At 42.6% G+C, this 26451-nt stretch overlaps 1 protein-coding gene across 1 annotated transcript in view; it reads right to left on the reverse strand.

Annotated features, from left to right (window-relative positions):
- Positions 1 to 1523: 1523 nt before the first annotated feature.
- The window catches only part of bmb (brambleberry), a 38868-nt gene continuing 13940 nt past the window's right edge, over positions 1524 to 26451 (reverse strand). The window contains exons 5-14 of the mRNA XM_052016119.1: positions 26134 to 26319; positions 25241 to 25463; positions 22451 to 22567; positions 16319 to 16498; positions 14639 to 14845; positions 13250 to 13367; positions 12857 to 12918; positions 7305 to 7492; positions 5393 to 5481; positions 1524 to 3941 (exon numbers count right to left, since the gene is read on the reverse strand). Of these exons, the coding sequence (XP_051872079.1) occupies positions 3818 to 3941; positions 5393 to 5481; positions 7305 to 7492; positions 12857 to 12918; positions 13250 to 13367; positions 14639 to 14845; positions 16319 to 16498; positions 22451 to 22567; positions 25241 to 25463; positions 26134 to 26319 (1494 nt within the window). The 3' untranslated portion in view covers positions 1524 to 3817. The remainder of the gene's footprint in view (positions 3942 to 5392; positions 5482 to 7304; positions 7493 to 12856; positions 12919 to 13249; positions 13368 to 14638; positions 14846 to 16318; positions 16499 to 22450; positions 22568 to 25240; positions 25464 to 26133; positions 26320 to 26451) is intronic.

The following is a 26451-nucleotide window of genomic DNA, read 5'->3' on the forward strand; positions in this document are numbered from 1 at the left end:
CCTTTTCTGCACCTACTTTGAGGTTCAGTAGGTGTAGGCAATGCTGCAATGAAGCACTTTGGTGTGTTCCCATCTCTATACCACAGGTGAGTTGTGCAGCATTGAACAAGGGCCAATCACAATCGTCTTCACTTTCAGCTGCATGTCACCATCCACCTATCTGATGCCATTTCCAGGTTTGCATTACCAGCACCATTTCCCTTTGCAGGACTGGGACTAATGAATCCTCCTTCAAAGAACTGATCTGAGTGCTACAGAAACCCAGTGCACATTTTTCTATTGCTGAGGTTATGTATAGTAATCTCAGTTACTCCCACTAAAGTTCTCCAGGAGGTAACAAAAACGATGAGGTAGGGCAGAGGTTGCCAAATCTTAGTTAAAGCACGAGACAAGAGTGAGGTGATGCACTTCAGGAGATCAGGTGTATGCAGTAAATAGGACAGAGGGATCTTGGGATGCAGGACCATCGTTCCCTGAAAGTGGCAACACGTGGATAGAATGGCAAAGGAGATGTGCAGCTTGCTTGCCTTCATCAGTCAGGGTGTCATGTATAAAATGGTGGCTATATAAGATTTTGGTTAGGCCACACTCTCTGAAGGGTGTGGAGACAGAGGGTGCAGAAGAGGTTCATGAAGTTATTGCCTGGATTGGAATGTATTAGCTATAGAGGTTGGACAACTACTTGGGTTGCTTTCTTTCTGGCATGTCGGAGGCTGAGAGGCAACCTGATATCTTTTTTTTCCCCCAGGGTAGAAATGTCAAATACTAGCTAGCAAAGCTTTAAAGCCAAGAAAGAAATGTTTAAAAGATTTGAGAGGCAAGTATTTAAAAAAAAAATTGAGAGTGGTAGGTGCTTGGAATGCACTGCTGTGGAAGTGGCAGGAACATCAATGATAGCAATTTGAGGCATTTAGACACACAAACAGGCATGGAACAGAAGGATTAGACCATGTGTAGGCAGATCAGTTAGTTTAGATTGGCCCACCATACCCATCATGTCAAAAGGACCTGTTCCTGTGCCAAATTCTTCCTACTTTAAGAACTTCCTCCCCAACTCCTGAAAATCTGACTCCATGACCTCCGAGTCCCTGGCATCAACCTGCCCACAACCCTCTAACCACACCTACTGCTCCAGAGCAGAAGCCATCATACAATGGTGCTCATTACCTGCCCCTTACCTACAGAATCCCCTCTGAAGTATAACTACTGCAGTATAATATCTGCAATAACTAGTGTAATGCAGTAATAGAATACCCAAGTTGCCTACAGGCATAAGGTACCAGCAGTGACTATTGGGCCAGGAATGAATGCTGACCAGGACTCCTATTGAACTCTTCTGCATCCCTTTCTGAATGGGCAGGAGGGCAAATTAACTTAAGATGGAACCTGCAGTAATGCCACAACTGACAACTTCACTGAAGGGAAGTTCAGTGAGGCTGGAGGAATGGAAAGGTCACATTCAGCCTTCAGTAAGATTGATGTTTGTGGAAGGACAAAGCGACTAAATCCACAACCAAGATTTTAGAAATTTATGTACATTTATTAATTAAAACATGACAGCAACCATTTTCCCACAACCAGCAGCAGCATTAAAGTGGCAAATGGTTACAAAATGCTCAGGTAATCTCAAATCACAACTCAAGTCTGAATTCTTGCCCAAATACCCAATGGCACTGTGCAATGAGAATGCATCAGACCCAGATCTGACCAGTTATTAGTGCGCCTCCAAAAAAAATTACCATCCAGATGGCATTTCCTTCACCCAGCATTCTGCACAAGGCCAGATACAATAACCAGGGTTCCATTGAGTCGTGAAAGACTTCTTACAATTAGCAATAAAATGAGACTTCACAATACAATTTAAACAATGCAGGCCAGTACTGAGGTGCATAAGGGACAAATAGCATTCATGATACTTGTCCAGGAAAACTCATTGTCAAACCCAACTGACCAAATGTTTAAATTGCAATGAAATTCATCACTCAAATGAAGGTGAATTGATCTACAATACCAAACCAATCTTCCCTATTATCCCAGTAGCAATTTCAGGAAACTTGTATCATTACAAGTGAGAAAGATAAAGGAAACCAGTTACAGCAAAAGTTATTAGGCATCAGAAAGCATGATTCCCTTCCCGCAAGATCATGTGCAGAATTATACAAGGAGCAGACAGTCTTCCTAGGGCACTGGGAACTAATTAGGTTGGCAACCAGGAACTGAGAGCCCTATTTTAGTTTACTCAGATTGGAAAACTGGACTATATTTTATTAATGCCACAGAAACCAAATAGCTGAGAGGCAATTCAGACAGAGGTAGATTACACCTGAGCTGTAGCTCATTCCATCAGTCAGTATAGACAGATACATATTCAATGCCAATCCAGCATTTTTCAAATAAAAGAAAGTGCACATGACTGCTCCATAAATACACAGCAAGAAATCTTGAAGATCCTTCAAACTGTTTATGCCAATGGGACTGAGGAATCATGTAGATTTAATCCCATATATTAAAAACATTTCTATTAAATTTTGTCTAATCAAATTTTGGTGCTAGATTGACAACAGTGCCAAAAATTAAATATCTATCTGCAGTGAGCACAATTCGATCTAGGCTGCCCTGCCCATGTGCCAGGCCATCAAAACATCCATGATTGCTTTCCTGGTCCTTGCTGGAGGAAAACATTCTTCAGTTAGAAATGTCTATTCCAAATACAAACCGCCTCTTTAAAGCCTGGCTCCTCTGGAGGTTATTAGTTTATAAGTTTTGCTGTGCAGACTCAGATTTTCTCCTGAGGTGATCTGTACAAACTCAGTTACATCGTGAGACAGAGCTCCTAAAATCAGTCTATTCCCTTAGACCTGAATGTAGCCTCTTCAATCCAGTAAGAATTCAGCAGACTGCTGACCAAGCAGCAGTAGCAGGTTCAGAGTGTGAGGAACAGCTGGATGCCCTGCCATCTCAGCAAGGGAGTGATAAATGAACTTGGAGTAAAACAAGCAGAGAATTGCACCAGCAACCAATTTTCTACAGGTGGTGTTTTGTCTAGTGAACTATTGCTGCAGGGTTTCACTTGACAGGTACAACAGGTATAAACAATTCTGGATAGAAAGATTACACAATAAATTGCTTGGTAATGAGGGAAACAAATACTAATGTACAAGTCAAGTCTTCAGAGATTTTAAAAAGGGATGGAACACACCAGGGAAAGATGCTTCTACAGCCCAAACTCCACTGGCTCTGTACAAGACCCAACTGGTCTTGGCTGTGTGGTTAAATTGGTACATTTGGCATTATTCTACAGGTGACAGCCTCATTCTTAATTCACTGTAAGGGAAATATGTTATTGCAGCAAGAATCTAACTGGTTTTCCCCAAGAATGAAACATTGCCCTGTGCAGATTACCTGCAGGCAGTAATCAGTCACCACAGGTACATTTTAATTTGATACTTAATGTCTTTCTTAAAAAGGATTAAAATCAAGTAATGAAACAAAGGTATGCTGAAAATACACTGCAGGTTTGTCAGCATTGAGAGAAGAGGTTCCACCATCAGCTATCTTGTTCTAGCTGAGCTCAATTGCTTCCACAATACAGTTTTCATGTAACCACAGTTCTGCCATTTTATTCAGACCCAATCTGCTGATGGTTTTACTGTTTGGACACAGGAGGTAAAGGGACCAGATTAATGAAGTTCATCAGTTTGCATTATTCAGAAGTGCCAGGGTAATTCTCCCAGTTGGTCGGTTTTAAACGATGAAATGGCAATTCAGGAACATGACATTAGCTTTCCTTAATGAACTAATGATTCAGGTGATGTATTTAACTGCATGAAGTCTGTCCCAAACTGTGGATTCTGCAGAATTCCTGACCTACAGCTGCTTTATTCCGGCAAGGTAGACCAGTCCTGGTAATACCACTGCATGGTTGCCTCTGAGAGGTAGATCTGGCATTAGAAAGGAAAGGTTAATTACATTTTTAATCTCATCTTAAATTGCAAGAATGAATATTAGAGTTTAGTGCAGTGTTTCAGATGCCCATGTGTCTCTGGGTGCATGGGGGTGGGGAATCCAGAGAGTGGGATGCATTTAGTTCACATTTCCAGAAGGCACCAGCTCAAGTGGAGCACCAGAACATTTTCTTGGATTTTGTAAAATGTGGTAGGCCGTCTAGGACATAGAACAGTACAGCACAGGAACAGGCCCTTCAACCTACCATGTCACCAATCTAAACTAACACCATCAGCATGCACAGGTTAGAATCCCTCCATTCCTTGCCCATTCAATGCACCTGTTTAAATGCCTCTTAAACATCACTAGTATATCTGCTTCCACCACCTCCACTTGGCAGCCTATTCTAGACACTTACCACTCTTAAAAAAACTTGCCTTGCACAGATCCTTTAAACTTTCCCCTCACCTTAAACCTAAGCCCTCTAGTAGTGGACACTTCCATCCTGGGAAAGAGACTACCTACCCTATCTATGCCTCTCAATTTCATATACCATCAAGGTCTCCCCTCAGCCTCTGAAGCTCCAGAGAAAATAATCCAAGTCTGTCCAACCTCATCTTCTAGCTAATACATTCCAATCCTGGCAACATCCAATCCTGACCTCATGCGCTGTCTGTGTGGAGTTTGTATGCTCTCCCAGTGACTATGTGGGTTTCCGATGTGCTCCAGTTTCTTCCATCCCAAAAATGTAGATTAGTGGGCTGAAGGGCCTGTACTGTGCTACATGTTCTTTCAGTTCATTAGTTGGCCTCTGTGTAGGGGCAAGGTAGAATCAGGGAAAGGATTGAGGGGAATATTGGGGGTCGGGGGTGGGCAGGAGAGAATAAAATGGGTTAGCATAGGATTAGTACAAAAATGGTCAGCCCGTACTTAGTGGACCAGGGTCCCATTTCTGTGCTGTATCTCTGACAGACTCTGACACTTGAATTACCAAAAGGCATAGAAAGCTGAAGACCAAGTGCAGGTAAATGGGATCAGTATACATGGGTACTGATAGTTGGCATGGACATCAGGGGCCTATCATTATGCTGTGTGACACCATGATATCCCAGGTAGTTTCCAGCCAGTTCACATTTAGGGTGCCAAAACAGACATCAGCAAGCCGTTAGTTAAAGTGGGTCAGATACTAAGGTAAGGCACTGAGTAGTGAGAATTTTAATTTGGGCCTGGTGATTTTACTATTGTATCTGCAAATCAAGGTCGTACTGCTTCATTTAAAATCTTAACCTGATTTACGTTCTCCTTTAAATTGATCACCTGTATTGGTCTAATTGAAAATCTTGTGTTTTATTCAATTAATAATATTGCTACTAAAATGTTTCACACTTTTCTCATCCTTATAGTATTCATAGCTTTAACATCCACTGTGCTGTGCAGTTATACTCACCTACTGCTGGCAGCAGAATCATTGAGATTAAAGGTTTCAGCTTCAAACATGTGGGCATGATGTCTGAGGTGATTGTCTTCAGCAACAATCTAAAACCAAAGATCAAAGAGGATTCAGATGCAGAATTCAGAGTGAAGTCTGTGCAGCAGTCATGGCCCACAAACACAAATACTGCAGCACTAGGCTGGCCTTAGAGTGGTAGTGGATCAGAGGCACAATGTACACTGAAGTCTCATGGCCTGATTTTTGAATTTCAGCATTAGTTTTCCTGCAAATTAAACCCTTTCACTATTAGTGATTCTCAAACATGGGTTTGGAATCTGGCCTGACATTCAAGTTAAGATGGGCGTAATCCCTCTGGACAAATGCCTACAGGGGTTCAGCTGAAAATGCCCCTCTTTTTGCACCCCCCCCCACCGCACCCCCCCCCCCAAATTCTTCCTAGAGTCCATTCCATCAGGAGTACACATAAGAGAGGTCTGACTGAACATTGAACAATAAGATTTGTACTTGGACATTGAGCAAGCACCCAGTTAGATGACAGTTACTTCAGCAAAGCCAAACTTCTCTGGAAGTGTTTGCCATGACTTCCCCAAATCAAGAAGAACTGGCAGCACTAAACCCAATATATTTACTTGTACTTATGGTATCAGTCACAGGTAGGTAGTGGGGGTTAGGAATGAGCAATTAATGCTGGCCTTGCAATCCCTTGGGCAAATGCTACCACACCCTTCAATAACAGTTGCTGCATGTGTTTGGAATTGGCTTGTGGAGGTAAATACCTCAATAGATCCTTGCCCAACTCATCCCAATCGCCTCTTCTCAAAACAGTGGCTTCCACTGCAGGACAACTCAAGACAGTTGGTTCAAAATATTTGGCTCAAGAAATAAAGAAACAATTCTTCACATGATTAGTGAACTCCTCACATAAGGGTTCTTACAACTAATCAACTCTGCCCCTTGGCTGACACCTACAAGGCCTGCTTGCTTTCCCATTTCTTTACTTAGCCAGTGTTAAGGCTAACTTTAATGTCTTTGCCTCAAGTCTGGAGATGACCAACCAACAGGTAAAACTGGGATTACGCCTGGCATTACCACATAGCTTTGTGACTGTTGTTGGTAGAATAAACGTTAGCAAGACAGGATATAAATTAGTCTTTTACAGAGTCATTGTCTAAAGGACCAATGTGAACAAAATGTGTAACAAAAGACACATCAAGACACTTCACAGAAGCATTAACAACATCTGACAACCACAAATATCGAACAAGTTTTGGTTGTCTTGCCCAAAGATAAAACAGAAAATGCTGGAATTACTCAGCAGGTTAGGGTGCATCTATAGAAAAAAACAAACTAATGTTTCAAATCAAAGACCCTTCATCAGAATAGTCAATGATTTAAGCAATGCCTTAAGGGAGGGAAGAAGGTAGAAGGCAGAGATGTTTAGGGTGGGAATTCCAGAGCTTGGATGCTTGGAAACTGAGATAAAGCTTCCAAAGACCAGAAGTGCAGATTTGAGGCTGGAGGTTAAAAGACAGGAGAGGCCACCACAGATTCTGTTGTCTACTAGGTACAGAAAGTGTTCTTAAATGTTAGTATGCAGTACATGAGACAGAATATCTAGGATCAGATCTATCCAGTTAAAACATTTTGGTAATTTACAACATCCTTTATTCTGCCAATGCATTTTATACCCCCGAAAACCCACAATTACTACTCTGGTGTCCCTGAACTAACCAAAAATCAGTTGTGTTCTAATACACATGGCAATACTCAAGCAGAAGTTTCCCTACCGTCAGTGTAGGTTAGATTTTAAGCTCAGCTTCTAGGAGGGGTGTGGTAGTTATGTATCATTTTCCTCAAGTATTGCCTAGGTTTGTCAATGTTTAAGTTTGAAACAGCAAGAACATACCTTTCTCCCAGCAGCCTCCCAACAAGCAGAGTTGGTCAGTCCCAGTCTTTTTTTCAGAATAGGCATTGAACTTGCAGGAATTTTGGAAGAGTACACCACTTGATTTGTAGGCTGGTGCACTGCCTCGCCAGGAGCAGCTATTGGTGTGCTGCTTCTGATAAAGTCTGCATTTTCCAAAGCATAGTTTCCTGCAACAGAAGAGATAGCCAGAATAACTCTCTCCTGCCCTCTCCTCCTGGTAATGAAGAGAACTGCATAAATACTGCAGTCTACTCAAAATAACCTGGTTTTAAAACAATCCATGAGGCAGATTAAAGAACCAAGACTGAAACGACAGGAACTATAGCTATGAATGTACAGCCGGAGAGCACCCACAATATCCCCTCCACTCTCCACTTTATTTGAAGATGGGAAACTGGAGAAAGCAGCACCTTGAATTCACAAGTTGCCTGGTTTCATCCTGGCTATTGAAAGTGTTTTACGTGAACTATGGCTAACAAGTCAATATCAGACACACCTCAACCAGAGTCACTGCTCAACTACTTTTTAATGTCTCCACCCTTCATACTCATGTGGCACCAGACCAGAATTTCCTTAATCAGGAGTTTCTCCTCCCAATTCCCCAGGAGGAACCAAGGCTCCATCCTTCATCAGTATAAACAAATAGGCCAAATGCAGGCAAATGGGACTTGCTTATTAAATGGGCATTTTGGTCAGCAGAGATGAGTTGGGCTGAAGGGTCTGTTTGTGCTGTAGTACTCCAGCTCTAAATCCTGCCTTCCCTAGTATTGCAAGCTTTAGTCTAAACCTTCTCCCTCCTTGCAGATTACAAACACTGGGATAATTCTCACTAGTATGTTGTTTACAACACATGTGCTCAAGAAGTTTATTTGGGTAGTGATCTTATTTTTCCTTCTGTGATTACTAGCAATGTATTTCAATTGGTCTCAGGATTGAAACAAGGCTAACCAAAGCTGTGAGTAGGACATCATTTCCTGGTTTCCATCTTAGCCACAAGTTATTCTTTTCAAACATTCTTCTCCATCTTTCAAATCAGCCATCAATCCCTCCCCACACAATTATTAACATAACTTTGTTCTTCTAGCATACTCAAATGTTACTGACCAGTGCCTTTCACCTCCTCCAGCCACTTTACCCATGGTAAAGGTCACCAGCTATCCTCTGGTTCATTATTTCCCTGCCCAACTCATCCTCCAGTTGTTTTCCCTCCAGCTGCAGCAGCCAGAGCAGCAGAGGGGAAGAACTAGCAGCTTTTTTTGTTAAAAAATGTTGAGAGACACAACTTGGCCAATAAAAGGAAAGTAGGGTAAAGTGGAGCAGCCATTGTGAGAGTGGGCCAGTGGGAATCTGAAGCTTTGGCAAGGAGGCACAGGAGAGTAGCAGGTAAGAACAGACAAGATTTTTTTTTTAAATAAAATAAAAAGACACCAAATTACAACTAATTAAATAAAATAGGGATGCAGGATCAGGTGATGTGTTGCAGCTGCATGATGTGGGAGCTGGTGGACCCCATTGTGGTTCCTGTTGACATCTGCAGCAAGTGCTGGTTGCTCAAGGAACTTGGGCTCAAGGTTGATGACCTGGAATCTGAGCTTCAAACACTGCAATGCATCAGGGAGGGGGAGAGTTACCTGGACACTTTCAGGAGGTAGTCCCACCCATTAGATTAACTACTTCAAAGTTGGTCTGTGGTCAGGGACAAGAGGGCGTGACTGCGAGTGAGGTGACTGAGTGAGGCAGGTAGGGGTATCCATCCCCCTTGGAGGAGCCTCAGCCCTTGAGCTTGTCCAACAGGTCAGATTCTTGCTCCCTGTGCAGATGAGAGTGGGGGCTGTAGAAAGGATGAGCAACCAAACCATGGCAGAGGTACAGGGAGCTATTCAAGTTGGGGGTGGGGTTTAGAGGAAGACAAAAGAAATATTGTAATTAGGGATAGTATAGTCAAGGGAATAGACAATTCTCGATCGCAAGGATCGGGAGTCTCCAAGGCTCTTGCTTGCTTGGTGCCTGGGTTCAGAACATCTCATCTGACCTGCAGCGGAATTTGGAGTGGTTGGGAAAGATCCAGTAGTTGTGGTCCAAGTGGGTACCAATGACGGAGATAGAACAAGGAAAGAGATTCTGCTGAGGGAATTTGAGCAGCTAGGGACTAAATTAAGCAGAACCAAAAATGTAGCAGTCTCTGGATTGCTACCTCAGCTACATGCAAATTGGCACAGGGTCAGTAAGATCAGAGTTATGGGCATCAGAGTCGTAGTTGAAAGAAGATCACAGCTGGGAGCTAAACATCCAAGTATGCACATCCTATTGAAAAGACAGGCAGGTGGGCAGAAGGGGTGGGGTGGCTCTGTTGGTAAAAATTGAAATCAAATCCTTAGAAAGTGACATAGGATCAGAAGACGTAGAATCCTTGTGGGTAGAGTTAAGGAACTGCAAGCGTAAAAAGACCCTGATGGGAGTTAGATATAGGCCTCTGAATATTAGCCAGAATGTGGGTTACAAATTACAACAGGAGATAGAAAAGGAACGTAAAAAGGGCAAGGTCATGGGGGATTTCAATACGCAGGTGGATTGGGAAAATCAGATTGGTACTGGATCCCAAGAGAAGGAATTTGTAGAACGACTACAAGATGGCTTTTTAGAGCAGTTTGTGGTCGAGCCCATTAAGGAAAGGGCAATTCTGGATTTGGTGTTGTGCAATGAACCAGATTTGATTCAGGAGCTTCAGGTAAAGGAACCCTTCGGAGGCAGTGATCATAATATAGAACAGTACAGCACAATACAGGCCCTTCAGCCCACAATGTTGTGCCGACCTTTAAACCTTGCCTAAGACTATCTAACCCCTTCCTCCCACATATCCCTCTATTTTAAATTCCTCCACATGCTTATCTAGTAGTATCTTGAACTTGACCAGTGTACCTGCCTCCACCACCACCCCAGGCAGTGCATTCCATGCCCCAACCACTCTGGGTAAAAAACCTTCTTCTGATATCTCCCTTGAATTTTTCACCCATCACTTTAAAGCCATGCCCTCTTGTATTGAGCATTGGTGCCCTGGGAACATATGATATGATAGAATTCACCCTGCAGTTTGAGAGGGAGAAGCTAAAATCGGATGTGTCAGTATTACAGTTGAGTAAAGGTAACTATAGAGGCACGAGAGAGGAGCTGGCCAAAGTCGTTTGGAAGGGGACCCTACCAAGGATGACGGTAGAGCAGCAATGGCAGGAGTTTCTGGGAGTAATTTGAAAGACAGGATCTGTTCATCCCAAAGCAGCAGCATCCTAAAGGGAGGATGAAGCAACCATGGTTGACAAGGGAAGTCAAAGACCACATAAAATCAAAAGAGGGCATACAATATTACAAAAATTAGTGGGAAGCTAGAAGATTGGGAATCTTAAAAACCAACAATGCAACAAAAAAAAAGCAATAATGGGAGAAAAGATGAAACATGGAGGCAAGCTAGCCAATAATATAAAAGAGGATACCAAAAGTTTTATCTTTACATATATATATAAAAAAGAGGCAAGAGTGGACATCAGACCACTGGAAAGTGACGCTGGAGAAGTAGTAATGGGGAACAAAGAAATGGTGGACAAACTGATTAAGTATTTTGTGTCAGTCTTCACTGTGGAAGACACCAGCAACATGCCAGAATTTCTAGAGTCTGGGGCAGAAGTGAATGTGGTCACTATTACTAAGGAGGTGGTGCTTAGGTAGCTGAAAGTTCTGAAGGTGGATAAATTACCTGGACCAGATGGACTACACACCAGGGTTCTGAAAGAGGTAGCTGAAGAAATTGTGGAGGCATTATTAGTGATCTTTCGAAAATCACTAGATTCAGGAATGGTTCTGGAAAAAAAATCACTCCACTCTTTGAGGGAGAGAGGGAGGCAAAAGACAAGAAATTATAGGCAGTTAGCCTGACTTCAGTGGTTGGTAAGATGTTAGAGTCCATTATTAAGTATGACGTTTTGGGGTACTTGGAAGCACATGATAAAATAGGCCAGTTTCCTTAAGGGGAGATCTTGCCTGACAAATCTGCTGGAATTCTGAGGAAGTAGCAGGCAGGATAGACAAAGGAGAGTCAATGGATGTTGTTTACTTAGGTTTTCAGAAGGCCTTTGACAAGGTTCTACACACAAGGCTGCTAAACAAGATAGGAGCCCATGGTACTATAGGAAAGGTACAAGCATGAATAGAAGATTGGCTGACAGGCAGAAGGCAAAGAGTAGGAATAACAGGGGCCTTTTCTGGTTGGCTGCCAGAGACTAGTGGTGTTCCTCAGGGACAGTTGTTGGGTCCACTACTTTTCACGTTATATGTCAATGATCTGGATGGAATTAATGGCTTTGTGGCCAAGTTTGCAGATGATATAAAGATAGGTGGAGGGGCAGGTAGTGTTGAGGAAGCACAAAGTCTGCAAAAGGACTTGAACAGGTCAGGAGAATGGGCAAAGTGGCAGCTGGAATACAGCATAGGGAAGTGTATGGTCATGCACTTTAGTAGAAGGAATAAAAGGCATAGACCATTTCCTAAACGGAGAGAATTCAGAAATTGGAGGTATAAAGGGACTTAGGAGTCCTCGTGCAGGATTCCTTAAAGGTTAACTTACAGGTTGAGTCAGTAGTAAGGAAGGCAAATGCATTGTTAACATTTGAGAGGACTAGAATATAAAGGCAGGGATGTAATGCTGAGGCTTTGAGGCATTGGCAAGACCACATTGAATATGGTGAGCAGTTTTGAGCCCCATATCTAAGAAAGAGTGCACTGGCATTGGAGGGTCTAGGAGTTTATGAGAATGATGCCAAGGATGAAAGGGTTAATATATGAAGAGCATTCGATGCCTCTGGGCCTGTACTCACTGGAGTTTAGAAACCTACCAAATACTGAAAGGCCTGCTTAGATTGGACGTGGAGAGGATGTTTCCAGTAGTGGGAGAGTCTAGGACCAGAGAGCTCAGCCTCACTAGAAGGATGTCCCTTTAGAGCAGAGATGAGGAGGAATTTCTTTAGCCAGAGGGTGGTGAATCTGTGGAATTCATTGCCACAGACGGCTGTGGAGGCCAAGTCAATGGGTATATTTAAAGCAGAGTATGATGGGTTCTTGATTAGTAAGGGCAAAGGCTATAGGGAGAAGGTAGGAGAATGGGGTTGAGGGGGAAAAGTACATTAGCCATGGTTGAATGGCAGAGCAGACTCAATGGACTGAATGGCCCAATTCTGCTATGTCTTGTGGTCAATGGGATAGACAATGTCTCCACCCATCATGACTCATATGGCACCAGCCCAGTAGCTAGAACTTCCTCAGTCAGGAGTTTCTCCTCCCAAGTCTTGAGGATGAAACCAGGGCTCCATCCATCATAAGAACATACGACATAGGTAACATAGGTAGTCTCTGCAAGCCCAAGTGAGCTCCCACCTGCTTTTACCACAGCATATGCTTCCTCTATGGCAACTTAGACTCCACTTTCCAGATACCTCAATTTCTTGCCTCAAAAACAGCCAAGTTACTTGCAACAACCTTTTTACCTTGCAAGCCATCGTGATCCAGTTTCTCGAGTTCTTCTCCCAATCTGGAGAATGAACACTTTCTGGAAGGAAAACAAAGCCATATTTATTAACATTCAAAACAGTGCAGGCTGCCACTTACAGCAGGATTAGTTATCTCCAAGAAGCACTGTCCTTGAGTTGGTACACTCAATGAACTGGATAGCAAGAGCACCAGTCCTTGCCTGCTCACCCAGATCCTTTGGAGGGTTCAGTAGAAATTGAGAACTCCACCTCAGATCAATTAAGATGACACTGACAAGGAAGCAACACAGCAACTGGCCAGAACTGGTGTCATAGGGAGCTCAGACTGCCTTGCAAATCTGTGTCATTAAAGATAGATTATGGAAAGGAACCATAAAGTACAATCCATACCGCTCAGGAGTCGAGGTGAGAAACCCTGGCCTCACAGAAGGCACAATAACAGGAGATGGGCGACCTGGTAAAGACTTCCTCTTCTGGGCGCCAAAGCAATTAATCAGCATCCAGTTACCTGAACAAAATGTTATAGTTTGACAAAGTTCATCTGTTAAATGTTAAAGCCAAAATTCTGCTTTATGAATTTGGGAAGAAATAGAAGTATGAGGTTTTTGTTTTTAAGTAGTGCACAGTGAATAGATCAGGATCAGTTGACAATTCCAAAAAAAATGCAGAGTCCAAACTATAAGACTTTTTACATGCCAAGAGCATATATTAGCTGGTCTCTTGTTCCCCAGATGGGCTTCCTCCCACCAGTTTTTTTTATCAAATGGCATCAACCAGCATGAATTGTTGGAAAGGCAACCTTGTGCTGTGAGGGTTGTCTGTCCCAATTCATGCTGGTTGATGCCATTGGGTCTGTGTAGGAATGGAATGTACATACTATGGAAGTGATAACAACCTGCAAACAAAAGGTCTTCTAGATGAATTTGAGCATGCCATTCAACCTAGGAGTGCATCACAGCCAAACTTAAAGCCATTTACCCTACCTCCCAACAGGCAGCAAATTGCGAAGTACATCCATGGAGAGAGGAACGGAATCAACATTTCTGGTCAGACCCTTCATCAGAACAGGTCCTTGACCAGCAATGTTGACAGTTTTTCTCTCTCAGATGCTGCTGCCTTGTGAAGTGCTTCCAGCATTTTGTTTTGTTTAGGATTTCCAACATCTATGATCTTTTGCTCCAATCACAATGTACTTGAACACCGAATGGTTATCTCCTCACAGGTCAGTTGTGCCTGCTGGCAGGGGGTATTATCCTTTTCCATCAAGAGCAGCTCACTTCAGCCTGAAGGATATGCTTCCATCAAGGTCAATTAATTGCTTGCTCCTCCCAGCCTGTTGTAGCTGAACTGTTTACTGACAAATGGGAGGAATCCGGAACAGAGGTTGTTCTCTTGATTAAGTATATCCCCATCATAGGATTACTTAATCTAGATGCTTCAGATATCTTGAGTTACAAGATCCAACAACTAGATGTTTGCATAATTTACAGCATGTAGCAGGGTGACAGAAAGAAACCAGCCTGCTGTAGGCATATCACTATTACACAGGATTCAGTTTACTTTTGGGCCAGAGTTTATTTTATCAGAGTTAAAATTCCAAAATAAAACTCATCATTTCTATCTCCGCACCGCACAATTTTCTCTGCACCTCATGATCATGGAAGCAGGAATCATTGAGGTTAAGCATCTTGTTGAGTTTCCAAAAATAAATCAAGCTACAAATCCTCACACTATCTTGCCCCCTTTCCAGTATCTGTCAATAGGCCAAACTTCACTTACCAATCACAGTCAAAGTCAGGAACAGACTGAGACACTTGAAATCCAAGGATGCACAGCGGTTAAACTCAGACAAGGCATTTAGCACTACCAAGACCAATAAGACTGCTCTGGAGAAGCCTGGAGTTTGCAGAAATGTCATGATGAGGGCAGTGGCCAGGAAATAACTGACATGTACAACACAGGTGTAGATCACGTGCAAGTTAGCCCCTGTGAACATCAAGTCAGGAGTTACTTCAGTACAGAAAAATCAATTTGCAACAGTCACCAATCCAGCAGTCAATGTGAAATGGGTTATTTGAAGACCTTTATGTATAAAAAATAAAACAAAGTCTGACAAGAAGAGTTACAATCAGGTAGAACAATGTAGAGGCCCACCACAACATCTAATCAGCATTTTCTAAACTAATAGACTAGGTACCCAAATGCCCCTGGCAGCACAGAGGTAGATGAGCCAAGAACAGGCATGACCACACAGAGCAGGAATGCCCCACGGTCAAGTTCCCATCTTTGCAAAATTAACACAACCAAGTGGCAAACCAAAGTGGAAGGACCCAAAGACCTGCTGCTGTCTCATGCTCCAAATACATTGGACCAGTGAAGAGTACCTTGGCTTTTGCTTGCTTTGATGCAACTTGCATCAGCTGGATGCTTGATTGGGAGTACCTGTGTGGGGGGAATCCCTGGCACAGCTGAGTGGTAGGGAATATGAAATGGCAATATCCTTAACCACAAACCTAATTCATATTTGTATGTTTCCAGCTGGTTTAAAAAATAAACTTACACTGCTAACTTTTCACCACTGTTATAATTCTGCCAGATCACCAAGTTACACCAAAATCACACTCCACTAGAGTTTCAACTCCACTATTGACCAGCACAATACACATTTTAAAACAGTGAATTTAGTAATCGTCTGTCCTCAATCTCTGCAAGATCCCATAACCAAATGAGATGAATGGCTGTTAATCAGTCCTCAGTACCACTGAACATGCAAACAAATTGTAATGCTAACCTCTACTTTCTCCACAGTTGCTGCCTGACCCGTTAAGTATTTCACATCTCAGTTCCAGTATGCTCATTCTCTCCACCCCACCCCTTGGTTCTAATCTCCTATTTACACTGCAACCACAGTTCAGATGCAGTTAACAAATCACCACCACCCTCTCTCAGCCAGCAGCACAACTGCTCGTGTCTTTTGATCTCTTTTGTTCTCCAACCCATGAGTTCTTTTGTTTCCTTGACCCCTTTCTCCCTTCTCAGCAACTTAAACACATTTGACATAGTTTTCCAGTAACTAAGCATCTTAGTTTCTCCTACACTCATTCAGTTCCCTCTACTTACACTGCTCCAAACCAGAACAGCTATGTTTAACAAGGCTTTATCACCATCTGAGATCACCAAAGTACATCCCATTCCATCGCTACCCCACAGACATTTCCTGTGTTCTCTCCATCTCTGAAAGCCATTTACTCACCCCCCCCCCCAATTCTGACTAAAGATCAAACCAAAATGTTACCTTGCTTCTCTCCACTGCTGCTGCATGACCCAAGTATTTCAAGTAATGTATTTGTCTTTCTAATTCCCAACATCTGCAGCCTTTACTTTGCAATGTTAAAACCTTAACTGTATTAGAGTATAGTGGAGTACACCACCCTGGTACAACTGCTCTTGGCTCCGTACCCGTCCAGTTCAGGAAGTATTGAATGCTGTTCAGTCGCATGCTCACTCCTTTCTCCAGGTGGCTGATCATGTGCATCATCACACCAACAGTCTGGTTCATCTTCTGCAGCTTATCCATCAACTGGTCATAGTAGATGGCCGTCTGGGACTGATGGGCAGAAAACAAGGCCAGGTTCGACTCTATAAGCAAATATGCTCAATATCAGTAATTGTTTGAAACTCAGGAGACAAAAGCACAGGAAATGTCTGAGCCAGAGTCCCAGTATTTCTTTTATTATGGCATCCAAGCTATTTTTTCCCCCCAGATATTTACTGGTTATGGCTAATTATGAGAGTTTAAACAGGAGTAAGAGACAGACTAACTTGGGTTGTTCTCTGGAGCAGCAGAGGCTGAGGGGAGATCTGATAGAGGGTTACAAGACTATGAGAGGCATTGACAGTAGACAACCAGAATCCTTTCCCCAGGGTTGAAATGTCTAATACCAGAGGGAAGGCATTTAAGGTGAGAGGGGGCATGTTCAAAGGAGATGTGCGGGGTAAATTTTTTTCTTAACACACACACACACACCAGAGTGTTGGGTGCCTGGAATGCACAGCCTGGGGTGGTGGCGGCGACAAATATGATAGGGGCATTCAAGAGGGTCTTAGGTAGGTACATGAATGTGTGGGAAATGGAGGGATATGGACATTGTGTAGGCAGAAGGAATTAGTTTAGTCAGGCATTTGATTACTATTTAATTAGTTCAGCACAACATGTTGGGCCGAAGGGCCTGTTCCTGTGATGTAATGCACTATGTTCTAATGTGATGCATTACAGCGAGAATACTCAATTTTTCATTGGAAATCAATTACACCATTAAACCAAAGGGTGAACTTTATCCAAAGGAAGGAATCACTTCAAACACCACCTTCTTGTGATATGTATCATGTTTGATAATGATCTGAGTGTATTTGTAGGAGCAAGAGTTAAGCCATTCAATCCAATGGCCTCTGCCACCATTTCTTAACTAGTATCTCAATTTATTCACACACAAAATGCTGGAGAACTCAGGTCAGGCAGCATTTATGGCAGGAAATCCTGATGAAGGGTCTCAATCCGAAACATCGACTGTTTATTTCCCTCCATAGATGCTGTCTGACCTGCTGAGTTCCTTCAGCATTGTGTTACTCCAGATTCCAGCATCTTCAGAATTTATTGCATCTCAATTTATTCTTCATTTTGAGGGGTAATGCAGTTTACATGCAAATGAAATTTCATTCATTTGCCTTCTAACACCTATACAAGCAGTACAGGCAACACGAGGAAAATTACAAAACATTAAACTTGTCACCTTCAGGTTTGAGGGGTCAGATTCTGCAGATAAGGCTGTTAAAGACCCAAACTACCACCAGGATGAAGCCACAAGTTCATAGCTATTTTGTTTTGCTAGAAGTATACATATGCTCAGAGAAAAATATCCACTATTCTTATTCCGCTGCTACTTTTACCATATTTTTAAAAATCTCGTGTATAATCCAAGTGAATCAGCAGGCAAAGTTATTATAATTTAATGTACTCCATAACAGTGTTGAACCAAGAGAGCACAAGCAGACCAATGCCCCTTTCACTTTAGATCAGTTTGGTTCAGTCACAGCATTGTTGGCTGCTCCAGTCCATCACAAGGTTACATTCATCAGAATCCATGAAGCCCAGGCACTGACCATCTCAGGTGAATGATAAATGCTGAAACTCAGTAATAAAAGTAGAATCTCCCAATTTCCTTATCAATCTCTCTCTCAAACAAAATCCACAGCAATTGATTACCCAGTAGTTATCTTTATAAATTGGTGCAAGTCTACCCATTAACTGCAGTATGGATCCTGTAGAAGTTATGCCAAGCCCATATGAAACACTGTGTACAATTCTATGAACCACAGCATGAAAACACTTGAGGGTGCAAAAGTAGAATGGTTCCAAGGTTGCATGGACAAACTGAAGAATCCATGGGTTTGTCTCAAGGAGAAAGACAGCCAAGAGGAGTGATAGTTGTTAGACGAGCTGTTTACAATTTACTCTTGAATAATAACCAGATTAAGATACAGATCTAAAGGGGCTGATAAGACTTTTTTTAAAAATGTTAATTTGCATTCCAAATCCTAATCAGTCATACTTTGTCCAAAAAAAGGCATCTGTTAAACAATTAGTGCTAAAAAAATTTGCAAGGATATGGCCTGTGGGGAAGGGGGAGAAAAAGAGGGAACCAGTGCAGCTCAATGGACCAAAAGGCCTCCTTTGGTGCCACAATTCTATGGGGATATCCGCTGCTACTACATTTAGTTTCTTCTCGTGTTTTGTTGCATTTTGGAGGACTTGTCAAACTGCACTGGGCTTCTGAAAGGCTTCACCTAAAGGAGTGGGTCCTTTCACTCACCTTCCACAAGGAACACTGCTACACTTCTTTCAAGCACAGCACGTTAGTGTAAAGGCAGGCACGGTCATGTAGCAGTTAACATAATGCTATTACAGTGCCAACGTTCAATTCCAGCCGGTCTGTAAGGAGTTTGTACGTTCTCCCTATGTCTGCATGGGTTTCCTCCAGGTGCTCTGGTTTCCTCCCACATTCCAAAGACAGGTTAGGAAGTTGTGGGCGTGCTATGTTGGCACCAGAAGCATGGTGACACTTGCAGGCTGCCCCCAGAACACTTGACGCAAAAAATGCATTTCACTGTGCTTCTTAAAAAACCTAATCACCCACTCTCCAATTATTCAGAAATCCTGATGGTTTGGCATCTGACACAGGTTTGGTTTCTTGCACTTCCTGTAAACTCACCAGGATCCCACTTGCCACACCCCCTGTGAACTTACTCAATGAACTGAAAAATTTATTACACTATTCTGTAAAATCTAAAAAACTGAATTAAAAGTGTTAGGTTATGAATAGATGAATAGGGGTAACATTCAATAGTGCAGAGAACTGGGGCAGGCTTGAAGAGCCGAGTGGCCTACTGCTGTTTCCATTTCTTAAGCAGTCTGCTAAAGTCACAAGGGTACTGGATCATCAGGGTTTTACTGTACAACAGTCCGCTGGAGGGATTCCTCAGTTGCCACAGAGAAAAGATTTGTCAGAGCTGGCCTATATTTGCTAATGTTTACAAGAATGGGAAGTTGCAAATACATTAGAACATAAAACACTACAACACAGTACAGGCCTTTCGGCCCACGATGTTGTGCCGACATTTTATCCTGCTCTAATATCCACCTAAACCTTCCCTCCCACATAGCCCTCCATTTCTCTATCATTCATGTGCCTATCTAAGAGTCCCTGATGTATCTGCCTCCACCACCTCCGCCAGTAGTGCGTTCCACGCACCCACCACTGTGTAAAAATTTTCCTCTGACATCCCCCACCCCTATACCTTCCTCCAATCACCTTAAAATTATGCCCCCTCGTGTTAGCCATTTTCGCCCTGGGAAAAAGTCTCTGACTGTCCACTCGATTGATGCCTCTTATCATCTTGTACACCTCTATCAAGTCACCTCTCATCCTCCTCCTCTCCATAGAGAAAAGCCCTAGCTCGCTCAACCTATCCCCATAAGACATGCTCTCCAATCCAGGCAACATCCTGGTAAATTTCCTCTGCATCCTCTCTAAAGCTTCCACATCCTTCCTATAATGTGACCAGAACTGAACACAATACTCCAGTTTTATAGAGCTGCATTGAAAATGTAGAACTGAAGGCCTTGCTGAGAAGCTGTTTCCCTTGGCTCAAGAGTTAAGAGTTACCCTTGGCTACTGAGTTAAGGAGAAATGTGGAATTCTCTAGGCCAGAAGGTAGTGCGTTCAAATATATTGATAACCTTTTGAGCACCAAGGGAAATTAAGGGATAGGATGGCAAAATGGAATTGATGTAAAAGTTCAACCATGATCCAACTGAATGCCAGAGGAGGCTCAAGGGGTTTGTATGGCCTTCTCCTAACTTCCCACAGAGAAGGTTTTGAAAGGTCGGGTCTGAAATTTAAAAAACATTAGGGAAGAGTTATGTTAGAAGAATTTATATAAAAGGGTGATTTAGTTCAATCTGAAACAAGGGTTTTAAATCTAAACCAAAGGAAACTATGGAAGCATGAGATGAGAGTTTACTATGGTAAACACAAATAAGATTTAAGATTTAGTATCAGTTACAACAAAACTCCCTTTAAATCACAAAAAGAAAGTGATCCCATATTGTCAAAAGGAAAAGGCTTAAAGTTACCAAAAAAGGAATGGAAAAAATTCAGAAGACCAAAGCCTTCATAAGGATCTGAATGTTTGGAAAGTGGCAACGGAGATGAGAGATTACTAGTGGACATCTTGAAGTTCCAGAATAGTTCCTGCCCTTTGGAAGGTAGCTCAATGTAATCCCATTATTTAAGAAAGGTGGTGGGGAAGGTGGAGGGGGAAGAGAAAATGGGGAACTGAATATCAAGCTAACCGGTCTTAGCAGAAAAATGTTCAATAATCTATTAAGAAAATGGTAACAGGGCACTTAGGAAACAATAATAGGATTGAGCCAAGTTAACAGATTTATAAAAGAAACACTTGACACATGTCAGTTGCTTGGAGGTTATAACTACTAGAATTGTTAAGGTGGAAAATCAGTTGGTGTGGTGCATTTGCACTATTGAAAGACCTTTGATAAGGTGCCAAATTGGAGCACCTGGGACTGGGAGTAATATACTAGTGTAAATTGAAGATTGGTTAAGGAATAGAAAATGGTGGGAATACACAGATCATTTCCAGCTTAGGAGGCTGCAATTAATGGGGTGTTGTAGTACCAATGCTGAGGGCTCAGCTGTTCACAATTGATATCTATGACTTGGATGAGCAGAGTATGTACAATACATTTAAGTTTATTGATAATACAAAGTTGGGTAGCAGTGCAAGATGCATGGAGGATGCAGAAGTGTTTGAGGATATAGACTGGCTTAATGAATGTCAAATTAAATACAATATTAAGAAACTAAAATAGAAAAGTAGAGCTCATTTTAAATGATAAGAAATTAAAAGGTGTTGGTGATTAGAAGGACTCGAGCATCCTTGTATGCGAATCGAAGTTAATTAATTGGTATACCTGTCCATTAAGGCGAAGAGTATAGATGCCTTTTATTAGAGGATTTGAATACAAATCTTACAAATTTGTAGAGCTGGGCAAGACCAACTTGAAATACCATGCGCAGGTCTGGTCTCCATAACCAAGGAAGGATATATTTGTAGAGGGAATGCCACAAAGGTTTACCAGATCGATTCCTGAGATGGTGTATTGTATTATCCGATGAGATGAAACAAACTCTACTCTTTACGGTTTAAGGAAGGTGATCTTATTGAAACATGCAAAATCCTGATAGGAGAGATGCAGGGATGATATTTCTCCTGGCTAGGGCATCAAGAATCAGGGGTCATAGTCTCAAAGGGGTCAGCCATTCAGGACTCAAGAAATATCTTCACCCAGTGGATGGTGAATCTTCGGAATTATCTACCCGAGGTCTGTGGAAGCTCTGTTACTGAGTGTATTCATTGAAAAAATGTTGATATTATCTGAATCAAGGGATTGTGGGGTTAGTACCCGAAACTACCACCAGCTAATAGGTGTGATCTGATTAGATCCTTCTTCCATTCAATATGTTCCTTGAGGAAATAAAAGCAGCTCAACATCAAGATCAGACTCCCCCATTAGTACTTTATTGAGAGACAGGGACAGAGGGGTATAAATTGGTGATGCTGCATGCTGTTTGAAACCCAATGTCTCATTTCCTTACAACATAAGAGGCCATTCAGCCCCTTATGCCAGGTCTGAAAGGAACCCCATCAATTGCTTTCCACCACTTACTACTTTGCAATATATTCTCTCAACTTCACCCCAGTTCTCCTACCAAGTCCACTAGGGATAATTTTCAATAGCCTGATTAACTTTCCAACTAACACATCTTTGGTAGGTGGGAGGAAACCCGAGGATCCGGGGAAATAAGATCATAGGGAGAATGCACGAACTCCACCGAAGATCAGAATTGATCTCGGGTTGCTGGAACTTTGAACAGAGGCAGAGGACCCCCCATAGTAAAGGAAGCTGGATAAACACACCAGTTCTCAGAACACAAGAGGCAGGAGGCTTACCCAGCTTGGTGTAGACCTGATGAGCACGTGCCCTGACCTCCAAGAGGTCAGTTAGAATTGCCTGGTGACTTTCCTGGAGCTGCAAGTCCTGGTGAGCCAACTGTTTACTGACGTTTTCTAAAAAAATTAAAATACGCATTTTTTTTTAAAAATATGACTACTGCACAATAAATGCCATTCATGATTCAACCTTGCATTTCAGCACACCAAATCAGAAGTGGAAGTGAATCACTGCTTCATCTCTCTCCACAGATGCTGCCTGACCTGTTGAGTATTTTCCATTTCATCTTTATTCAAGATTCCAGTAACTTATGTTTTGTCTCATTTCCAGCATTGCTCTCTCTCCTCCTCCCCCACCCACTCATCTCCTCCAGACAGATCAGGCCATTGTCATTCGCCATAGATTTTCACCATCCCCTCTGAACCAGCAGCACCACTAATTGTGTCAGTAAATCTCTCCTGGTCTTCACCCCATTGCAGGCATTTGTGTTCTCTCTCTCCTGTGACCTAAAACACACTTGATCTCCAACCTTTCCTAACTTGGATGAAAGTTCATTGACCCAAAATGCTCCCCCACTTTCTCTGAAGATGCTCTAATTAGTCAGATCAGACAGCATTTTTGGCTGTTAGTCAGAGCCTTTTCAATATTTCCTTGATTGCAATAGTTCAGTTCTAGAATCATAATTGAAATTAAGTACAGTACCATTATTCTACTTTACACCAAAATCACTACTGTTACAGAGGCAATTTATAACTCAAAGGACTAAAGAGTTTTAAGGTGCAGAGGTGCACAAGTAGAAGAAAGAAATATCTTGGTTATCACATTACACTATCACATGGTTAGGTAGGTTGTGGGTACAAGGCCAACTCCAGGATCAACGATCTGGACAAACAAGCAGTACTCTTTGGCCTGACATTCACATCGGACTCTAAACAAGGGGAACTTAGCTCAACATTGGCCCATGACAGTCTCCCACTGGCCAGCTGAGGGACTAAATTCAACCACATTCATATCCACAGTATTACTGCAATAGACAAGGCCCTTCTTGTACAACCTCCCACCACTGCAGACTAACCAGGTCAAAGGATGGAGGGGATGACCAATTCAGAGCAATGGGATTCAGCAGACCACATGAAGCTGGGCTTGGGTGCAAGGTCAGAGTGGGGTCCATAGGCCAAGGACACTGGCAGGAAGGCAGGGGAAGGTCGCATACAAATTTATGATGATGCCTCTGGAAGATGATGGAATCTCAGTCTCTGCTAGCAGCCCAGATAGGATAGAGACCTTTAACCAGATCAGCAACAGATCTCAACCTCCCACCCCAGGCTTTAGGTGTCTGAAGCCCATGTCACCCACAGGCCTTCTGCAAGGTGAGATGAGTATTATCCACTATTCTGTTTCATCTGGATGTGAGCAACAGCTTCTGTGCACTGATCACAACTGCAGGTGGTGATGTTCTGCTCCAACCCTGAAAATAACAAGCCCAAATGTTAGGGTGCCTGTGCTCCAAACAGAAATCCCAATTGGTGGTTCAAACAGATATTAAATAGTCATTAAAGAGGAAAGAACATCCCCCCACCCACCCCCCGCAATCTTGACAAACACCTAATATTACCTTTATAGTTCACAAAAGCAACAAAGGGACCAGCCCTATTAACAAAACACCCTGAACAAGGCTGTTCACTTGTTTACTCTATCTGAAGCTTTAAGAATTTTACCAAGAACTTACTGTTAATCTTAAACTGCACAAGACAAACTGATAGGTTTTACTGGTTACTTTTGTAGTATTTTACTCACCGTCAATGATAATGTTTCTAACAGCCTTCTGTTCATGCAGGAGAGAGAGATGCCATCAATTCTGAGAGTGAACCAACCTCCCCCTCCCAACTTGCCTTGGAAATGATCTTTGGGCTTGGACTTGCGCAAGTGACTGCATCATTTTACTCTTGCTGTAGGTATTGACCCAAAAAGTGAATTGCTGGCAGTAAGAATCTATAAACATCCTTTCACTAGCTTTAGCTCTAGGAATGATATAGTGAAGCAACTACTGCTGCATATGCATTCTGTTACAAACAGCTCTGCACAGTAAAAGTTAGCACAACATCTCATTTGTATGAGGTCTTAAAATACAACTATATTTAAGAAATTTACCCAGAAAAACATGGATTAAAATGGTAGGCAAATGGATGTCATATTAACTTAACATTCCAATATTTACAGCAAGGCTAACATGCCATTCAAACATGGTACTTCTACAATGAGAGCTTAAGACTTATGCACAAGCTACAAATACACTGCTTCCACAGATGCTACCCAATGAGTTTTTCCACTTTTTTTCTGGTTTACTTCAGGAAATCTTTGGATAAGAATGGGAAGTGGATGGGTTGGCCATATGGCCCTCCGAGACTGTTGTGCCAATGGGCAAGCCAAGGGCTAATCTACCTCAATTCCGCTCCCCCCTGCCCACCCTCCGCCCCACACCGCGCCCCCCCCCCCCCCAGGTTGCCTGCATTCATTTGATTCAGAGTTCCCAAAAACCTCTCTCACCCATAAAATAATCACCCCTAGCCCTCTGGTAGAAAATGACAAAGGCAATAGCCAAATGATCTGGCATGGCAAATCCCTGAACTACCCATCACTCCCCCACTTTATCTGCTACCGTAACTTGTTCTCTCTTCTCCAGTTCTGATGAAGGGCCTCATCTGAAACTTTAGCCATTTCTCTTCCCACAGATGCTCCCCAACCTCCTGAGTTTCCAGCATGCTCTGCTTTCATTTAAGGTAACTTACCCATCGTTAGTGTGATGCCTTCAATCAGCTTTGCAACTTGCTGGTGTCCACTAGCAATGAGCTCCTTTTCTTTGGTCAACTTCTCCAGGTTTCCATTAATAGAGGACTCCAGGTCCTGCTGTCCACCCTGCAGTTGTTCCTGCTGCAGCAGCAACACATTTTGGCTGTTAACAACCTTCTCCAGTGAAGAAGCAGTCAGCTCCCGCAGTTCTTTTTGTCCATCCTATAATAGATTTAAGACACTTAGCATTTAAGATCAACTCTAATTCAGGATCCAAACACCCAAGGACAGTTAGAGCTAGAGATGGAAACCATTCCTGAGGATCTAGTACTTTGAATCAGCCAATGGAGCAGAAGCAAAGCTAGAGAACAACATTCTCACTCATCAGCAATCCAAAGAGTGCGACTCATTCCATAAGCCAAGTACCAATGTTCAACCGAATGAGCCAAGCAATTTCAAACAGATGTAACTGATTCAAACCAAATCTTCCAATTCCAATATTAATGCCATCAAGAGAGTTAAATTTATCTAGTGCCTTTAAAAGTTATCTAGTCATGGTAGTGTAGCAATTAGTGTAATGCTTTACAGCACCAGTGACCTGGGTTCAATTCCAGCCACTGTCTGTAAGGAGCTTGTACATTCTCCCCGTGTCTACGTGGGTTTCCTCCGGGTGCTCCAGTTAGGAAGGTTAGGAAGTCATGGGCATGCTATGTTGACGCCAGAAGCGTGGTGACACTTCCGGGCTGCCCCCAGAACACTACACAAGAGATGCATTTCACTGTGCGTTTCAATGTACGTGACTAAGATATCTCATCTCATAATAGAAAAATGGCGAAGATGCTTCAGCCAAGGAGAGCTAAGGTTAAAGTTTGTGAAAGAGGAGCATGTTTACCTTCAGAATTTTCATGACTTCCAACTGACTGGAAGCTGTGGCTGCTAAAGAGTTCACAGTCATCTCTGTCCTCCTCTTGAAATCCTGCTGCCGAGCAGCATAACACAGAGCGCGGGCCCGGTTGCTGACAATGTGGTACGCGTTCCAGGTGTCAGGATCCATTTCCTTTGTGCATTCAGCCAATGCCTTGGGGACACCAAAGGGAGAAAAAATACCGTCTCAAGTTACTGACATACAGTTTCAAGCTCTGGGGCTTTGAATCAGATAAAGTAGTTATAAATTAAAAATGCACAACTTTAGCACAAACGTGTCACAAGG

This window comes from Pristis pectinata, chromosome 5 (assembly GCF_009764475.1).
Source record: "Pristis pectinata isolate sPriPec2 chromosome 5, sPriPec2.1.pri, whole genome shotgun sequence".
NCBI lineage: Eukaryota > Metazoa > Chordata > Chondrichthyes > Rhinopristiformes > Pristidae > Pristis > Pristis pectinata.